Below are 18,223 nucleotides of genomic sequence, written 5' to 3' on the forward strand. Positions count from 1 at the left end.
AGTTGAGACACATCCATATCTACAAGTTCAAGAAGTGAAATCTGTACCTGAACAGAGAACTACTTCTGTAGGAGAGAAAACATTTACTACCAGTTTTTCAAACATCACACAGTGGTTACATTACAATTTGATTATTTTTGTATTTGCAACAACTGAAAAGATGAGTATAAAACTCTGCTCATTTTAATGGTAATCAGCTGTTTAGAGTAACTTTTGGTTACGTAGTAAAGCCTGTAACAGAATTTCATTCTAAAATAATACTGTGATAATTTACATTACACCAAATTAAGTCCCATTCATTCCTAAAGAGTTTTTTCTTTAAATACAGTATATTATCACTTTACAATCACTGACATGGCAGAAGAAAACACTGTAAAACACAAGAGCCTCTATGCATACAATTCTGAAATCTGTTTAAAATCCCCAGCAAGCTTGACTGTTTTATCTTGAGATCTCAGTGCGATGGTTTACTTATGTGAGTGAAAATACTTTGTTAGTAATTTATACAGTAAATGAGAGGTTAAAATAAGAGTCAGCAGCAAATTAGAATTTGAAATAAATTTTGATAGGATGCTAACAACCATTATGGATCACTGTGCAAAAATAAAATATAGAGAAAATAGAACATAAAAAGCTTAGCCACAGTCATCTTTGGAAGGCATGGAAACAAATGCTGATGTCATGGAGGGCCACAAATTTCCAGCACTAGTTGCAAGAAAATTAACTTTGAAATGTTAATGACAACGTAGCAGTAAAGGATGGCACTGCAAGCAAACAGCATGAGTGATATTCGCTGTGAATGGTTTTAGTGAACAAACCAGATAGGAAAAACTGAACAGATTACCCAAATTACAGAGGCATTGGTAACAGTGCCTTCTGTACCTGAGAGTTCCTGAGGGAGCTCTGATGCCACCTTCTTCTCTGCCATGTTGTTGCTATCAAGGGTTTCTGACTGACACCCCATTGCGTTCTTCCCTTCAGAGCAACTAGTCTCTCCTGCAGAAGGATTTGTGTTGTTGTCGTCAGTGCTTGATGTCACAGAGTTACTTTTATCCCCAACGACTGTTGCCTCTATAGTAAAACGCACAACAAAACTTTAGGGATATTCTTTATTATGTTTTAGGATGTCATTTGGGGTCACCCATAGAAAGCAACTTCAGTAAATTTGTCTGTTTGATACTGCTGAGCTTTTTTTTTTCCTCTCCCCCCTGTATGCTAAAGTCTTGTCTAACACTCAAATTACTTAATTCTGATGAGGAAAGCAATGTTAAAAAGTTTTGTGTAATATTGCTTACTATAAACTTGTTGATCACACTCTGTCAATGTCTACTGTACCTCAAGCCAAGGTATCGACAAGCTAGCTGTATTTAACTTGAAAAGATGGAAAACTGGTGAAATTACTTAACAAAATAAACAATTATAACATACACCCACAAATAAATTAACAAATATTTCTTATTGCTTAAAAATAACTTAAAGAATCAGACAAAAAATATTCTAACTTCAAGAAATGTGAGGATCTTCTTAGCTGAAGCATCAATCTACTTAAATGAAGTTGTAAAAGCACAGTGATAGTTCCTTTACCTTCGGTTTTCACTTTTTCCACATCTTGCTCAGTGGGTGTTTCCTCAGTTTTATCCTGGTCTCCAGATTCTTCTTTGCCTTTATCTGTATCTGTCTGGTCATTCTCACCATCACTCTTGGCTTTCTCTGCCTCATCAGCTGGTGTGTTTCTATCTTCCCCTATCTCTCCTCTTCTTGCTCTGATAACCTCCAAAATTTCATCTACAATAAAATGTATGTCATCAATATACAACAAACCACCACCTACAAAGCCAAGGACGAAAAAATAACATGGCATAAATACTGCTTCATTTCATTTAAGAGACAAAAAGGTAACATCCAACTTATCACTTCTTCCTCCTTAAAAGCAACAATTCCAAAGGTCTTATAATCGATTTCTCAAATTATACATCCACATAATGATGACAAATCCATTTCTAAACCAGAATATCAAACCTTCACGCCTTCCCCAGAACCAAAGTTCAAACCTTCCCAAGTTTATATAGCTATTTATTGTTCCAAGGTACATCGATTAACTTCTGGCAGGGAAAGATATGTGTTCCGCCACACTTGACATAATATTGGAGCAAATATTTGAGCTTCAGTATTTTTGCCATTCCAACCCCCTGTTCAATTGTTAAATGTTTATGAGGATGTATATACGTGTGTATCAGACAGTAAATTAACAAACATTTGACAGTTAACAGCCCTACTCCAACACTTGGAATGACCACAATCTGGCACACCCTAAGCAGATCAAAAATCTGAATCATTCAGGACATCCTGGAACACACGATGTAGACACAGGCCTGCAAGAAGTCATCACTACATATCCAGGCTGGTACACCAGCACGATGCTTCTTCGAAGCTCCGTACTCACTATCCAACTGTGGATAGTGGGAACAGTGGTACTACGAGCACTGACCAGGCTCCAAGCATTTGTGTTACGTTCATGGAGTGGGATGTAAAAGCATTTCCTGCCACACATCCATTCATTTAGTCATATGTTTTCCCAAACAAATCCACATAACAGGATGCTTAACATTTTGCTTAAAAACACTTCCTTTAGGTCAGTCACTCACTATAAAATGAATTTGAAGTCAAAATCCATGCTAAATCAAGGAAATGCAGTTTGATACAAACAAGCTATCAGATATAATCTGTAATTAAACTGTTAAAAAGGACAGTGAACATCAAAAATAGTTATTCTGGCAAACTGATGTAAAAATTTTTCTGTATGTCCAGAAATCTACCATTATTATTATTATTATTTTAAATACAAGAACTTCAATAACACACTGAAAATAACTGGTAGTGTCACATTAGCCCAATAAGCACTTCACAATACAATAAATATAAGCTAGTATTAGATTCAAAGTGCAACATCTGTTCCTGTTAGCCTGAATATGCTTACCATTTGCTGCAGAAAGGAAAGACTTGTTGCTGCCCCGTGCTTTATTAGTAAGGTCCTCTGTAACATCCATGTGCCGATGAATTTCTTCACGCATTTCTTCCAGAGTTTTGCATAGGTCAGCTTCCCAGTAATCTTTGTCTAGGCATTCAATTAACTCTGCCAGCTGTATCTTTGTGCTATAGTACCAGATTTTCTTATCTTTCTCACTTTCTGAATCTTCCTCTCTATAAGAGCATTTTTAAAATATTAATGTTTAAATATCTGGATAAATTACAAAAATGGTTATCACCCTACTTTTTGCAGAGACATATTAATGCCAATAACTGAACATGAACAAACAGAAACAAAGCACATGAAGACACTCATATACACCCCTGTAAGTATCCACATAATTTCTCGCTTCCCTTCCCTTTTTCATCAGAAGTTCTCATGATAACTTGCTCAGGAGAGCTTTTGAAGAGTCTCCTTAAAACTGGTTTGTCAAATCTGGCAACAAGGTTTGTTCCCATTATATTTAATACTACTGTAACCGGTAATCTACTAAGTCTTGAATAATCTGAAATGAAAGAGTACTTGTCTCCAGAATCCAGAAAAGGTAGTTTCTGGCTGCAAATTCAGGAAATTCAGGAACTTCATAAAATATTTTCTATTAGCATCTCTACAGCATTCACCTGTGAAAGCACCAGAAAGCACATAAAATAAACATAATACGATCCTCTGAGACAATGAAGGAATTTCCACATTTATTATCAGGGGTACTTCATGATAGCATAAAGAAAATTACGAGAGGAGCACAGCGTCAAGAGCATCTTGACCAGGCCATCGGACCCAAATGAGCTCCATACGTTTCTTGACTAGCAGGCTCTCCCAGAGTGCTGGAGAGCTTCAGGACACTGCACATGGCTCTGCGGGAGGCTGCTTCATTCCAGCCTGCCTCAGCAGCTCCCGGTCAGCAGCTCAGCCTGCCCGTGGGCAGGACCACTCATGCAATACAGCCCTAGCACTCCCCATACTGCGAATGAGGTATGAGGCAACACCGTGATTTGTAAGCTTGGCCTTCATATGTAAAAGAGGCACTAAGCTATTGCTACACTTGCCCTACCTATTATTAGCCCGTGGCTCACTAATAACCCTAAAACAAGTTGTCAGTGGGGATGGAAAGCTGGTTGTACTTTAAAAGATCTAACTTAGTAATTTTTCCTCTGTATTCCTCTCTAGTGGCTGCTTCCACGTGGCTTATGCATTAAAGATGGGAAAAACTGGCCTCAGATTGTCAGAAATCTGAACATCCGTAAGGCAACTTGTCACCTACCAGAGGATTTGCCACATCATATTTACAAAACAACTGCAATAGGTGCAGAATGCATTTAGAATAGCACTAAAATAAAGATGCTCATGAACTTGATAATAATGACAGTACAAGTCAAAATTACAGTACTGATTTGCCACGACCATTGTTACAAAACAGACTATTTTTGTCTTGCTCATACAACTTGGTATATTGCAAAGAAATGCTGTGATTTCACTCTGAATGGCCTTCGTTCATGAAAAGCAACTAATTTTTCTACTTTACCCATTTACTCACCTAGACTACTGTTAACTTTTAGTTTTAACAGGTTAGCATGGTAAATTTGAAGAGTTTTTGAGAAAACATCCCAACTCAGAAAGACTGCCCACAGACTGCCCTGATATTACACATGTCAGCTCAATACTGGCAATCATTTGAGCCAACAAATATTCTGTAGAGTTTCACATTAAAGAAAAATTGACATTTAAGCTACGTTTCCTCTAAGCTGAGAAAGTTAATTCTTAACAATAACAGCAACGGAAGCACCTTTATTAAAGTTTGTGGACAAAAAACACAGAATGAGAAGAGAAAGAAACATGCTCAAAAACTAAGATGGAAGGAGAGAGGGGATCACAAGAACACAGCTTAGAGAGCAAAAGGAAAGAAAAAGGTGAAACAAAACGATCGACAGAAAAGAGAACTGAAACAAAACAAGACAAAAATGAAGGGGAAAGTCACACCTCCTGAACTGTGTTGCTATTTTCCCTGACAAATGCCTGATGAAAGTGGCAAGAGCAAGGTGTTGGCAGAGCAGCACCGGTAAGGCTGCAGCTTATGAACACAACTGCTGAACTGTGCTGTTGATGAACTTAAACTTTAATTGCTTCTAAAATCATCAAAAGGCACCTTTACCTTCATTTTGAGCCCCTACCTTGTTGGACAATTATTAGCTATATTCACATGCCATTTACACCTCTTCTTCCACAACCTAGTTGTGCAATAGTTTGAACACTTTATATAAATTCCTTCAGGAAATGAGGCTGTGCTAGCACCCACTGAGCACTCCCAGTGCTTCTCTGACAAGTGAGGCACCATCAGCTCGGTGCTGGGTGACTGCTTCGCCTCCAGGGCACTCAGCTCGGTCCCATACATTGTGAGGCCAAGGGAGGGAGTAAAAAGAATTACGTGAGTGTTTCCTACCTTTTTGTCTCCTTCATTGCCTGAAGCTATTCACTAGCAGGCCTTACAGGCAACTTTTAACACTGATAAAAATTAGAACATGGAAGATGCTAGAAAATGGTGATTAACTGTTTTTGAGGTAGATACACCCTTTCCTGAATCCCATGGCAATACAATTAAAAATTGCAGAATTAATAAAATTGTTTAAACTAAGCTTCTATTAAAATGAAGTTTACTTTTTTTTTTTTTTTTAAGTGGAGAAAATAGAGGAGGACCCACTGAGAACAGGAACAGCACAACAGATCAAGCAGAAAAAAAAAATCTGAAACTGTTTTTGATGGTTGAGGCAGGTACAAACAGCACAGGAATAGCAATTTGTTTCACTGCTGATATCAAACGAGGGCCAAACAACCTTTCACCACCTCGCTTCATAGACAGTTGGCAAACTCAATGCATCTCAGTATTTGATTTGTTACATCCATACTTTTCCAAACTTATAGATCTTCCATTTGTTTATAAGGAGAAAAAAAGAGGAAATTACCACATTTACCAGTAAAATAATAAGTTGTTCTCTATCAACAAAATATTAAGATACTGTTACTTAAGTGCAAATTGGGAAGCAGTAAAGTAACTTTATATCTGAAAGTAATTTGATAGTCTTGATTTTCTTGATTTATTCCTTATTCTTCCTTCAGAAACATCATCCTAAATTTGTAAACACTGAAACAAAACCTCAGGAATTATCTCTTGTTTTTTCATCCTGCTGAGATTTGCTCCAGGGTATGTATGGGAAGAGAACCTCTTCACAGTGCCCACTTTTCTTATTTGTAAAACAGAAGAGGTGAAAAAGGGAAACAAAACCACAATGATGGGCTTAAACAAGTGATGAACATGGAAGTTAGAGGCTCATTGAACAACAATAACAATGTAGAAAACTCTTTAAATAAGAGAAAAACGTTGGTGTGATGGTAACATAACTATCAAAAAGGGAAGTGGGACAGGAAGTAACATGCCCGAAAAAACAAAAAAAAAAAAAATAGGATTTCAGTTCTCTACCCCCCAGACAAGACTTCAAATCATTATTTATACAGTTTGGTTTTAGATCTATTAGTTTCCTCTGATATATTTGATCACATGGCATTAATTCAATTTCTTTATTCTTCTTAATAATTTCATGGATCTCAGGTTTTCACATTTGGTGGTTATTCTACGAGTTATCCTTCAGTTAAAGACATTAGGTGTGGTTTGAACTTGTTCAATACACATATGTGCAAAATGGTTGCTTTTGCAATACAGCATGGCTACTGATCTAAAGGATATTAAAAACTGAAAATACAGAGTTTAATGTCTGTGGGAATTAAAGTTGCATTTCCCTGGAGTTTAGTTATATAGTAAATGCTTCTGTTCCATTATGAATTGGCTTTACATGAAGTTAGAAGGCACATTAGGAGTAACTTCAGTTACGTTTCTGCTCAGTGAGAAGTGCAGTGGTTGATCCTGTATATCCCACATTGTACTCTTTAAGAGTGCCACTGCTGCAGGTATACCCGAATTTCTGTGTATGTTTTTCTTATTCTCATTCCATTGTGGTGGTTTTACCCAGTACATCCATCGGAATGATTTGGGAAATTTTTAATCCAAACCACATACTTCTGAAAATTTGTTTTTGCAGAATGCACAGGTACATTTACACTAGCAGAAGGCCTGGTATCTAATTGCAACAGGAAGGACAGATAACTTCAACTCAGATAACCTGCACGAGAATATAAAAGACAGGAAATAATTAATGGGTGAACTGCATATACTCTTCTCTTTGAAAGCTAAAATATTTTTCTATTTATGTTTTGAAACATTTAATCGCTAACAAAAAAAATCAGTGAAATTAAAAAGCTAATAAAATTTTCCTTTTGCTGTGTTGCTTTATTCTTATCTATTTTTGATTTTTAATAGATTAGCGATGTGTTTTCTCATTAAATAAACTCCCGATTAGGGCATAAAACTTGTGTTAATAAAACCTGATTTACCATTTCTGACATAAATCACTTGCCCATTGAACTCTTAACAGGAATGCAAAATTATTAAAAAAAAAATCCATACATGCAACCTTTGGGGATGCCTCTGCTATTGCAATACAAGGTACTACCAAAAAAAAAACGTAAATTGAAACAACTTTCACATGCATAGACTTATAAAAATAAAGAAGCACCTGCATGATTTGTTTCAGTTCAAAGTACCTTGAATATATCAAAACCTTCCAAACATCAAATACTCCACCCCATTGGGGAAAAAACATTGTTTCACAAGTTTAGTTGAAGATAATTACCAACCTACCTACATACTGGGGTGAGGGGGAAGCCTGCCTATTTATCTTAAAATCACCTCCAGAGTAAGTGATTCTGTTTCTTCTTGTTGTTCATGTTGTTAGTTCCCAGATTTGTAATGGTGAGCAGAATAAAATCATTCTGCCGGTGCAGTAGAGCATTAAGGCAAGCTTATTTTTAGAGCAACTTTTTCCTTCAGAGCTTGAGACGAAAGATATGAAAGCCACGCACAGAGGAGAATATCTATAAGCTGTTCAACTAGAGCAAAAATATTAACTGCATGTGCTTCACAACCGGGTTTTTCTCTTTTTTAAAATAAATAAATAAATAAATAAAATTGATTCTCAAAGACCCGAGGAGTTTGTCCTTCATCTACAGTTCTCCTATTTTCTTGTACTCTTCTGTAGTTACCAGAAGAGACCCTCTTTTTCCTTGTCCTTTGGAAGAGAGAAATACTTTAATTACACTTGCAACGATCTCATTCAGATTTTATGCTGAAAGTAATTGGTTTTTTTTTTGTTTTGTTTTGTTCTTTTTACTAGATTTTCAACTCACAGAGATTGTTCTTGGGTTAGAAGATTCAACAGACAGGACACCAGTGAGCAACATTTCATCAAGACAAGAGAATCATCCAAATAAATTCCAGTGTAATGTATGCAACTGTCTGCTCCATGGAACAAAAGCAGACTAATAGCATACTGTTACAGATCGGTTACTTTACTGCTTCCAGACTCACTTTGACTCATGAAAACCACCGAGGAATGCTCCACAAATACAATGCTAGGTCCAGAGACAGTACAGCTACACTCATTAGTTTAGTTACAATCCAATCCAAGTTCACCCAGGATGCCAGAAACTTCAGATGCACCATCACATCCACCTGATCCATCTGAATGATAGAGCAGAGTACTAAAAAGTGGCAAGAGCATAAAAAAATTCCCTGCACCTTTTAAAAAACTACCTGACACCACTACGGTATTTATGACCTGGAAAAACTTAAAAATATATATATATATATTTTTTAAATAAGCAAAAGAATAACTTACAGAAAAAAATGCTTAGAGTATCAGCTAACAATACATTAGAGAAAGGACATTTATTTTTAAAAGGACAAAAATGAGGACTTGAAAGTGTATGGTTTAAAAGATGTCATCTTATATACCCTTATAATCCCTTTCAAAAGGGGTTATATCTTAAGGGCTGATATCTTAACTTCCTATGTAGTACATCTAGTATGAAATTCTCTATAATACCGAATGGAAAATTGTATTTCAAGAAATCCAGAAAAAACTCTGTTTATTTTTCCTAAACTAACCATACCATTAATTTCATTTCAATATTTTGTTTCTCCTTCATTATCAAAATGATTACATTAAAACGGTTTTTATAAGAAAACCATGTCTTGATCTGTTTTCCTGTCAAAAAAAAAAAAAAAAAAATACTCTTTATAGTCTTAAATTTAACTTTTCAGGTACGTAATAGGGCACAATGCCCACACTCATGAGAGTTTGGTAATTTTTGGTGTTTATTACATCAGTATCTCAAAATCAACCACAAACAGGAAATTGTTTTAAATGGTAGAAGACATCTTGAAGGCAGGCACATCTTGCCATTTCAACTTTGTTTCCATCTACAGAAGAATTTACAAATATTATTTTCCCTATTTCTGGTTAATAGATCTGGTTAATACCTTTTCTCAAGTGACTCTGAGAGTCTTAACTTCAAAGTCAGACCACCAAAACAGTGCAAGTATCCAAAAGCCAAATACTATCTGAGCAGGTGACAGTCATCTAGACGCCGTGCATTCACAAAGACAGTTAAATGACGTTTCAGGAAGTTTTACAGAACACTGGAGAGTTCTCATTAAAATTTCCTTTCTTTTCCTCATATTCACGTGTTTTAGACACATTAAAATTAAGCCACAGTCCTTGTTTTTTTTACCTCCTTTTATCTCCTTTAAAGTTATGAGAATATTTAGTTTGTAGAAAATAATGGAATAATTGTTTGGTCTTTAGAGTCCTATTTACTAAGAAGTAATGGTCTTATCTAAAGGAAGAATAATTTTAAGACGGAAACAGCAACTTACAGGACAGCCATTTGTGAATATACATTCAATACCACACTATTCTTCAGAAAACACTAAACAATTACTTTACTTACATAATGATTCTTCTGTTCAGGAACCAATATTTCCGTCTATGCCTGTCATATCCAATTGGTTCATGCCGAATGTATGGTTTATTTTTTTGGATTTCAGCAACACAGTCAGTTACTCCAGGCACCTTATGTGCTACGCAGACTTCACACTGCCATTCATCTTCTGGTACCTCTTCAAGAGGTGGTTTCACGCACTCTAAATGGTACACAGCTGAACAAGTTTCACAGCAAAGCAAATCCCCAAGTTTGTGACAAACCCTACAATGATCATCATATTGAATAACACCTTCTGACATTAACTCTTCACGTGCAATGTTTGTTGTAAGAAACTGATCCACTAAGAACTGCAGAACTTTGATTTTATTCTCTACTGGTCCATAAGGATAGTCCTCTGTCTCTTGATAAGGAAGAACATGATGATATTCCTTGTCACTCTCACAATATACCCGCAGAACCTCTGGCCACGTCATTCCATCTATGAAATACAAAGTGGAATTAACGCTATCTTTGAGGTCAGCAGGTCCAAAGGTAGTATTTGAAGTGTCTTCTTCACGTAAAACTGCTTTTAAAAGCACTATATGCATCTCTGCCATAAGTGTGCACTGCTCTTGACTTACCAGAGCAGCACAGAAGTCCTCAAAACGAAAAGGAGAGAGGCGTAAAACAGTGCCAAAGTTCCTTAGTACCTCATAGATGGCAATAACATTCATTATATGCTCACTAGGCACCATTAAGTCCTCTGAGGATTTTGGAAACTCCAAAGGTGGGATATCTTTTTCTTCCAATATTGGAGAACGAGGGCGATGCACTCTTTGTCTTCTCCTACCTGGAATTAAAAACAACAATAAGAATTTGCCATTCACAAATCAACACGTTTAACATCTATCATCAGTGACTGTGTCAAACCTTGTAAACAATTGCAAATTAAGGATTCACTCCTCCACAGCCACATAAGTGATAATCACTTAACAATCCCATAATTTACAAGTATAAAAACAAAATACAAGATACGTATCTGAAGTTTTGTTTTAAAAAGTACTTGCATTTCCCATACAACATATACCTATTAAATCTTTAAAAATGACATCTAGGATTTCAATTATTTAAATTAGTTAAAAAGACACTTCCCTCACCCAAAGTATCACACCAGGAGTTTCCCCATTGTCATTCAACATGACTAGTTCATCATTCCTTCTTGGAATTCTAACTTTCATCGTGAAGAATCAAGCTTCAGATAACAGGTATTTTGTATAAAAATTATGCTAGCTATTTTCCCAATCAGCATTAGTACACAAGAAAGATTATGTCAAGCAGATGTCTTAGGATATGAATTCAGTTGAACTGAAACAAAAAGAGAACTTAAATCACTATCCACTGCTTTCTAACTGGAATACTCAATATCAACAAGCCAGAAACAACTCAGATGTGACACCAATGAAATTGCTTCAGAAATTCAAAAAAACCCACAAAAGTGCTTCAATAAAACAATAGAGAGCTCCACTAACTGGAAGAAAAGGCACTAGGCATAATTAATTCAGTTTGTTAGATGTGATGCCACACTTTCCTGTCTTTACTTACACTATCCTAGATGCCAAGCACAAGGAAAAAGAAAAATTCAGACAACCTCAAACTAATTAAACCATCATCTTGGTTTAAAACCGAGAACTAAGATGAAAAACATTTTAGGTCCTCTGATACACATACCATGACTCTAGTCAACAAGTATATTTCATATTTGTTAATTCTACACAGAGAAGTGACCTACAGGAAGGATTTGATTCACAGAGAAAATATCCAAAGGAAAAATGAAGCTGTCCATAGGAGGAATTTCATATTCACACTTCAATAAAAAGTGACATATTGTACAAAGTACAATCTGAGACTGAAGAGTGATACAACCACTATTTTGGAATTTCAAAATTACTGCTAATTTCTTGATCAAAGTCTGTGAATAATAGATCCCCCCCAAACTAGCTCAAAGAAATTAAGGGAGAATTCAGTTCCAGTCATCTTAGATGTTACCATTAATAGGTAATGGTTCACCTTGGCATTTGTTCAACCTGCCCTACTCCCTCCTACGCTTCTCCCATAAATATAGGAAATATGTCTAATGGGGTGGAGGGGTGGGGAGGAAAAGATGCTCTGCTAATGCACACATACACCCAAATAAAGATCTTGCTGAACTTGAAAATATTATTAAAACTTTACTGCACTGGAAAAAAAAATACCAAAAAGGAAAGCTAAATTTAATAAATATGTTGATGTAAAAAATAATTTGCCAAATGAAACCAAAAAAATCAATAATTGAGCAAGTACAGCAAGACGAAGCAGGTACAGCTTTCCCTCTCAGACTTTAAAGATGGGAATGAATCTTAAGCAGCAAACTAGGCACTCTGAAACACTATAGAAGATGAACTGCCAGATGTTTCCATTACAGAAGTAATGGGTCAACATCTTCTGCATATAAAAATAAATGTCCAAGTTCAGTTGAGTTCTGTGGAAAATGAAAGAATGCTTGTGTGACTGTGTTCCAGTATGCGGCTGCACAAATCAGTGGAAAAAGTTTAATCATGGCAAACACAGGAAAACACAGGAGTTTCACAGCCACAGAGCAAGCGTTCTTACAGCAAGAAATATCTACATTAAATCCCACTTCTGTACCATCATGATGCTTAGCTGTATACATACAAGGCAAAGTTGGTTTAATTAAAACAGAACACACACGCACACATACAAAGATAAAATTACTTTAGGGTCCCACACTTCCCTCAATATTGCATGATGCTATAGGGCCAGTCCTAGCAGGTGGTCTTGCAAGACATCACAGATAATCCAAAAATCACTTATGGTCTTCCCAATGTCTAAATGTCATGAGAAGCTGGAAGAGCTATCAACCAGGATTCCTTCCAGGGTTTGCAGTTTTAGCAGAAATATTTTGTGTGTCACATGGTAAAGTCATAAAAGAATAAGGCCTTGAATAAAGGAAGCAAATAATGATGAACCTGACTGGCTTAAATGAATCAGAAGCAACAAAGCCAAAACAAAAAACAACAGTTTCAGGCAAAGATAAACGAAAATGTACAAACATTGCTGAAAGCAGCAAAGACTACTTATTTCTTCTAGTTCCTCGAGATTTTTCTACTCTGCAAACATTACGATTCCTTCTTAGATTGTTTTCATCCGTCAGTGAAAAAAACAGACAAACCATATACCGTCTTCCTGATGTCTCTTTCACAAGAGGTAAAAACTGGTATATTTGTGTTACGTCAAACAACAGGAGAAGCAAGAATTCAAACCTTAATTGCTACTATTGCTCCTATTTTTTGAAAAGATCAAAAGAAGTTCTCTTAACACTTCCTTTTGAAAAGGAGGTGCACTAATCCAGTTACAGCTATATAACAAAAATGTTATCAGGACACAAAGTACATCAGTAAATACCATAACAAAGTATAGTACTTCGGTTCAAGAACAATGTAATCAGCTGACTGTATTATTCACACCACTCTTCACCTTCTATTTAAATCACCTTACATATTTTCATGTTTGTTTTGGCACAAAGCACAGAAATTTCAAAGGGAATTTTAATATCTAATAGGTTAGACAATAAGGAAAAATATTGCATTATAAAATGCATGCTTCATTTGAGAAGCTTATGTTATGTCCCATGGTATGCAGCACAGTTATTATATCCTATCACTCAACGCTCCCAATCCATACCATAAATCACACGCCATATCTCAAGGGCTCCAACTAATTTCTCCTTTCAGACACTGAGCTGCTTTGAACAACTCTGGACTGCATATAATCTGGTTTCCAGAGCTAAACAAGGAAAGTATTCAAAGATGCAAAATATTTTAGAAAGAAATAGTACCCAGACATATTTCTCTTGAATGGTTTGGCTGCTAGGTATTTCAGATCTTTCTGTGCTTCCCTCCCTCCCCAATTTCACTTTCAATTCATTACTGATACTTGCTGTATCTAGTTTGAACAGAACTTGGAGTCGAGTAGAGAATCACAAGATGTGATCTGGAAATTACGAAATTCCAAACAGTTTGCGCTTAAATATCTTATAGTTTGATGTGTAAACTAATCTCAAGAAACCACCCCTGACACCTTTTACAACAAACAAACAAAGCCTAATCTCCAGTTGAAAATGATAAGATGCCCTTTGGCAAGGGGCTCATAAATCTTAGTGCACTCTAAATGGCTGGTGAACTGCAATTAAAGGTATAGGCCAACTAAATATGGTATCAATAGCAAGTGCTATAGTCTGGTTTGTACTGAAATTGTCTAATTTTATAGGTTGAGTGTATTCCCTTGCTACTAGCATAAGCAAGTGAAGAGGGGAGAAAAAAAAATTACAACTTCTGGCACTTCGGAATTAAGAATTGCAGTTTGGGACTCCAATTAACAACTTCAGGGTCGTTTGTACTTCTGATAACAATTACTTCAGTGCTGTTTCTCTGTAGGCTGCTGATAATCCATACAGTTCACACTACTTAAATGAAGTATCAGCCTCTGTGAAAGATTCTGAAGCTCACAGTTCACATTCAGCAAACTGCTCTTCACAGACACTAAAGAAAAATTCCCCAAATTTTGAGAAATTTTTTTAACTACAATAAACTCATCCAACTTTTCTAGCTCTTTTCTAACACGGTGTGATAATGTAAAATGTGCCTAAAAATAAGTCATTTTCAAACATACAGTATTCTCTGAAAAAGCCATCCACTGCCTGAATTTGACAGTCATTATCAGACAAAAAAAAATGCTTTGGTCTCTTTAAATATGGTATGGTCAGAATATATATATATATAAATAAAAGAGAGTCTGGGACTTGGCAATTTTTGTAATCATCAATTGTCATGGATTTTTGCCTTCCATATGGAAACATGAACGCTATCTGTAAGAAAATATGTTAAGTGAAATTTAATTAAATTGATTAAAAAGTAATTAGTTTAATGACCTCAATATAAGTGTTTGAGACAGGTGCAAACTTGTATAGGCTGTACAGTGGAAGATTACATACTATTAAACATGCATTTTGATTTGGGATACTGCATATGTGCATCACATTCATGTATTTTAAATAGTATATGGAAGTAAAACAGCATAATGTAAACTCAGTGCAATGACTACACTGAGCACTCAAAAAAAAACGGAGTTGGCTTTTCTTAAATTTATATTACTGTATCACCTATTGCTATTAATATTTCTCAATTCAGCTTGGTATAGTTTGAATAGATTTGGATAAATAATTTTTATTATTTGCCTGAAAGATTTACCAACTTTAGAATTTCCTTCTCATAGCTTCAAGTTTTTTTGTTTGTTTTACATAGAAAATGTAATATTTGGTAATATCAGACTACTTGGTCTGAAATAAGAAAAATCAAGAGGATTCCAGAGCAGGTGTACTAGAAGAAGTTCTCCTTTAAGCACCATCACCACCGGACTAGACATCGCACTGTATCTAGGTATATCTTACCTTAATTAAAGAAAGTCTATCTGCTCACACTGAAGTTTCCCAAAGTAGACTCAAGGTTTTTTAACATAAACTCTATACTTTCAAATTAGTTTCTACATATTAACCAGATCCCTGAATCAAATTCCACTTTCACATTTCGGCCAGAACGAAGTAAGAAAATGTCCACTTCTACTCCATTCAAATTCCATAGCTTAATTGGAAGGATGAATTGAACTGCCAATAGCTTCCTGCTGCCATGACTGTACTACTTGTAGCACCCAGACCATTTTGAGTGTCTCAGAATTATACTTTTTATCTAGCATATACTTCTCTTAAATCTCATTCCTTCCCTAGTCGTCTCCAAAAGTGATGAAGTAGCCTGCAATACTTGCCTCTCCCTATTTTGAATTCTTTAGCTGAAAAGCTGCCTGTAATTAAGATTAAAGAGTAAACAATTTTATTCATATGGCATATTTAATTATAGATATTGATAATTACAGTCTACGCTTGCCATAATCTATTAAAATAATTTATATTACAAATATTCAAGCAAAACCCACTAATGATATTTGAAATACAATGAAGTCACTGAACTGGTGAAGTAACAGGCTGAGCACCCAAAATCAGGATTTAATGAAGCACTTCAAAAAATAAAGTCTTTTTAAAAAACTCTTGCTGTATTTTTGTTTATTATTCCAGTCTATTCATCTTGTTTGGTTTAAATGCTGGCTTGTTTTGAAATTTAGAAATCACTAGGAGTTGAAAACGACTAAAAAATCATCTCCATTTTCATTTACAGACTGAAAGTTATATCTACTCATTAACTCTTTATCAAAGGAGGATATGGAACTTAAAAAAAATATTCCCACTATCTTTAACAAATCTCCTATTTTACGTAGCCAGTTTTTAAACAGGATTTGAATGAACTATTTGCATCCATGTCCAGAATATTGAAAATTTATACTGACTAAATATGACTTTGATGCTTTGTACTTTAGTTGTATTCTGACTCCCATACACACACAGCCTAACAAAAAAATCACAACAATCCAATTGTGCCTCGTCTCACTTACATAACCTTTCACTCCAGATGGACACTGGTAGTAAACACAGCTTTTCAGCCCAACATATTTCAAGTAATGGACAGGGAAATGGAGGTTCTATATAGGAAATATTCTGCCAGAGCCACTGTCTTGTTTAAACAGGGAGAGTGGTAGCTGCACTAGCGTGACCTTAAAAATAAACACTGGCTCCAGCACTTCTTGCCTAGAAAGCTCACATCTAGTGTCATTTCTCTTCTCTTAAAATTCTTCCCTCCTCACAATTTCTCAGCACTTAGAAACCAAGACTCCTGCTTAGAGCTTGTGTTCATGGTTGCAATGGAGAGGATAAACTTGGTAGAGTAAAAAGAGAAGAAAAGGCAGGCTGCAGAGTTTCAGATACTTCGCTTATCTGTCACAGAAGGGGAGAAAAAAAAGAACAAGAAAAAACCTCAAAGGCACACTCCAAATAATTAATGCCAGCAAGTAGAAAGGTTTTCAATTTGTTCGCAGGAAGAAGAAAAAATAAATTCTGGCTTCAAGTTCCACGATTTCACTCAAACTGTGCTACTACTATATGAACCTCCTTCGTTAGTAAAATAGAACTGGGTTCGTTTTGTGCCTCAGTGCCTGAGTCACTACAGAAACCTCCCAACATAAAGACCAACACACTGGCAATTATACAATGTCCTGGAAGCATGAGTAGTCTACTTCCTCCTAGAAACACTGGCTTTTGACCACTCTCCTAAACCCAAGGTCTTATTTATGTTAGGTTTTAATAAACCTACAATAATTGGGCGTTTCCTACCCTGTACGCTACTCTGCACCATTCGAGTTTCAAATGAGAATGTCCAGCAACACACAAGGACTTGCCAGACATCACTGAAAACATTTGATAAAAATGCTAAGAAAACTTTTTTTTTTTCATCCCTCCCCACATGGCAGAATGCAAAACCTGAGTATAGCTAAAGGTTTGTCACAGCAAGACCCAAACTGGTTCCTTAATTAAAAGTCGACCTCCTGGGAAAGCTTTTGCTCAGCTGACACCAGAGAAGGAAAAAATGATGAAAAGGAATTAGTTTAAGATGAGAACAATTTATGAGAAGCGGTACCAAAAACAGAAAAATCAAAATTCTCCTAGGATGGGCCAAAATTTTCAAAACACTTTTCAAAACTCCTTTAGAAAATGTCTACAGGACAACCAGCATGTTTCTAATATTCGTAAGTTAAATAACCAGTTCCAGATTTTATTTTCTGAAGAAATAAGATGCATCTGTAACTCTGTTCTTACATGCAACTCCAATTTGAATATTGCTCCACAACAGTTGTACCTGAGTTCTTTATTTTGCCAGGAAAAAGGAAAAATCCAAACAGCTTAAATTTAACAATCTAAGCCAGCATTAAAAATGAGCCATACCAAGCCCCATAAAAGCTTAGCAAGTTGAATCACAGAGGAGAAAATAACCAGTTACTAGACTAGATCCCGAGAGCACTCATCTCACAGAAATTCTCGACATGTGCTCCTGAGTTAAGGACGACTATTGCCTTGTTTTGTGCAGAACTAGGTCTCTATATTCTTTAAAAACCTAGTTGGATGCTTCTGAGATGGTTTGTTTTTTCATTTTGTACCCATCAGTGTACTTCTAAATCAAACAGGAGCTCTCTAATGATTGTACATTAAAATGGCCTTCTTCTACTGATTGTACATTAGAAATGTGATTTTTCAACATCAGAGTCATCACTGTGATCTCAGTAGGAACCCAGAATATAAAATTCCTATATCCTAAAGCACCGTTTTAA

The 18,223-nt window shown here is 35.8% G+C and overlaps 1 protein-coding gene across 15 annotated transcripts in view; it reads right to left on the minus strand.

Moving 5' to 3' along the window:
* The window catches only part of BPTF (bromodomain PHD finger transcription factor), a 57,104-nt gene that overhangs the window by 33,552 nt on the left and 5,329 nt on the right, over window positions 1–18,223 (minus strand). For 12 of the 15 annotated variants that reach the window (XM_084492302.1, XM_084492311.1, XM_084492314.1 and 9 more), the window contains exons 2-5: window positions 9,926–10,748; window positions 2,978–3,201; window positions 1,585–1,785; window positions 883–1,071 (exon numbers count right to left, since the gene is read on the minus strand). In XM_084492302.1, coding sequence (XP_084348428.1) covers window positions 883–1,071; window positions 1,585–1,785; window positions 2,978–3,201; window positions 9,926–10,748 — 1,437 coding nt within the window. Of the gene's footprint in view, window positions 1–882; window positions 1,072–1,584; window positions 1,786–2,977; window positions 3,202–9,925; window positions 10,749–18,223 lie in introns of those variants that run through there. The other 3 variants (XM_084492308.1, XM_084492312.1, XM_084492316.1) reach the window with 3 other exon arrangements.

The sequence above is a fragment of the Aythya ferina genome, assembly GCF_964211825.1.
Source record: "Aythya ferina genome assembly, chromosome: 18".
NCBI lineage: Eukaryota > Metazoa > Chordata > Aves > Anseriformes > Anatidae > Aythya > Aythya ferina.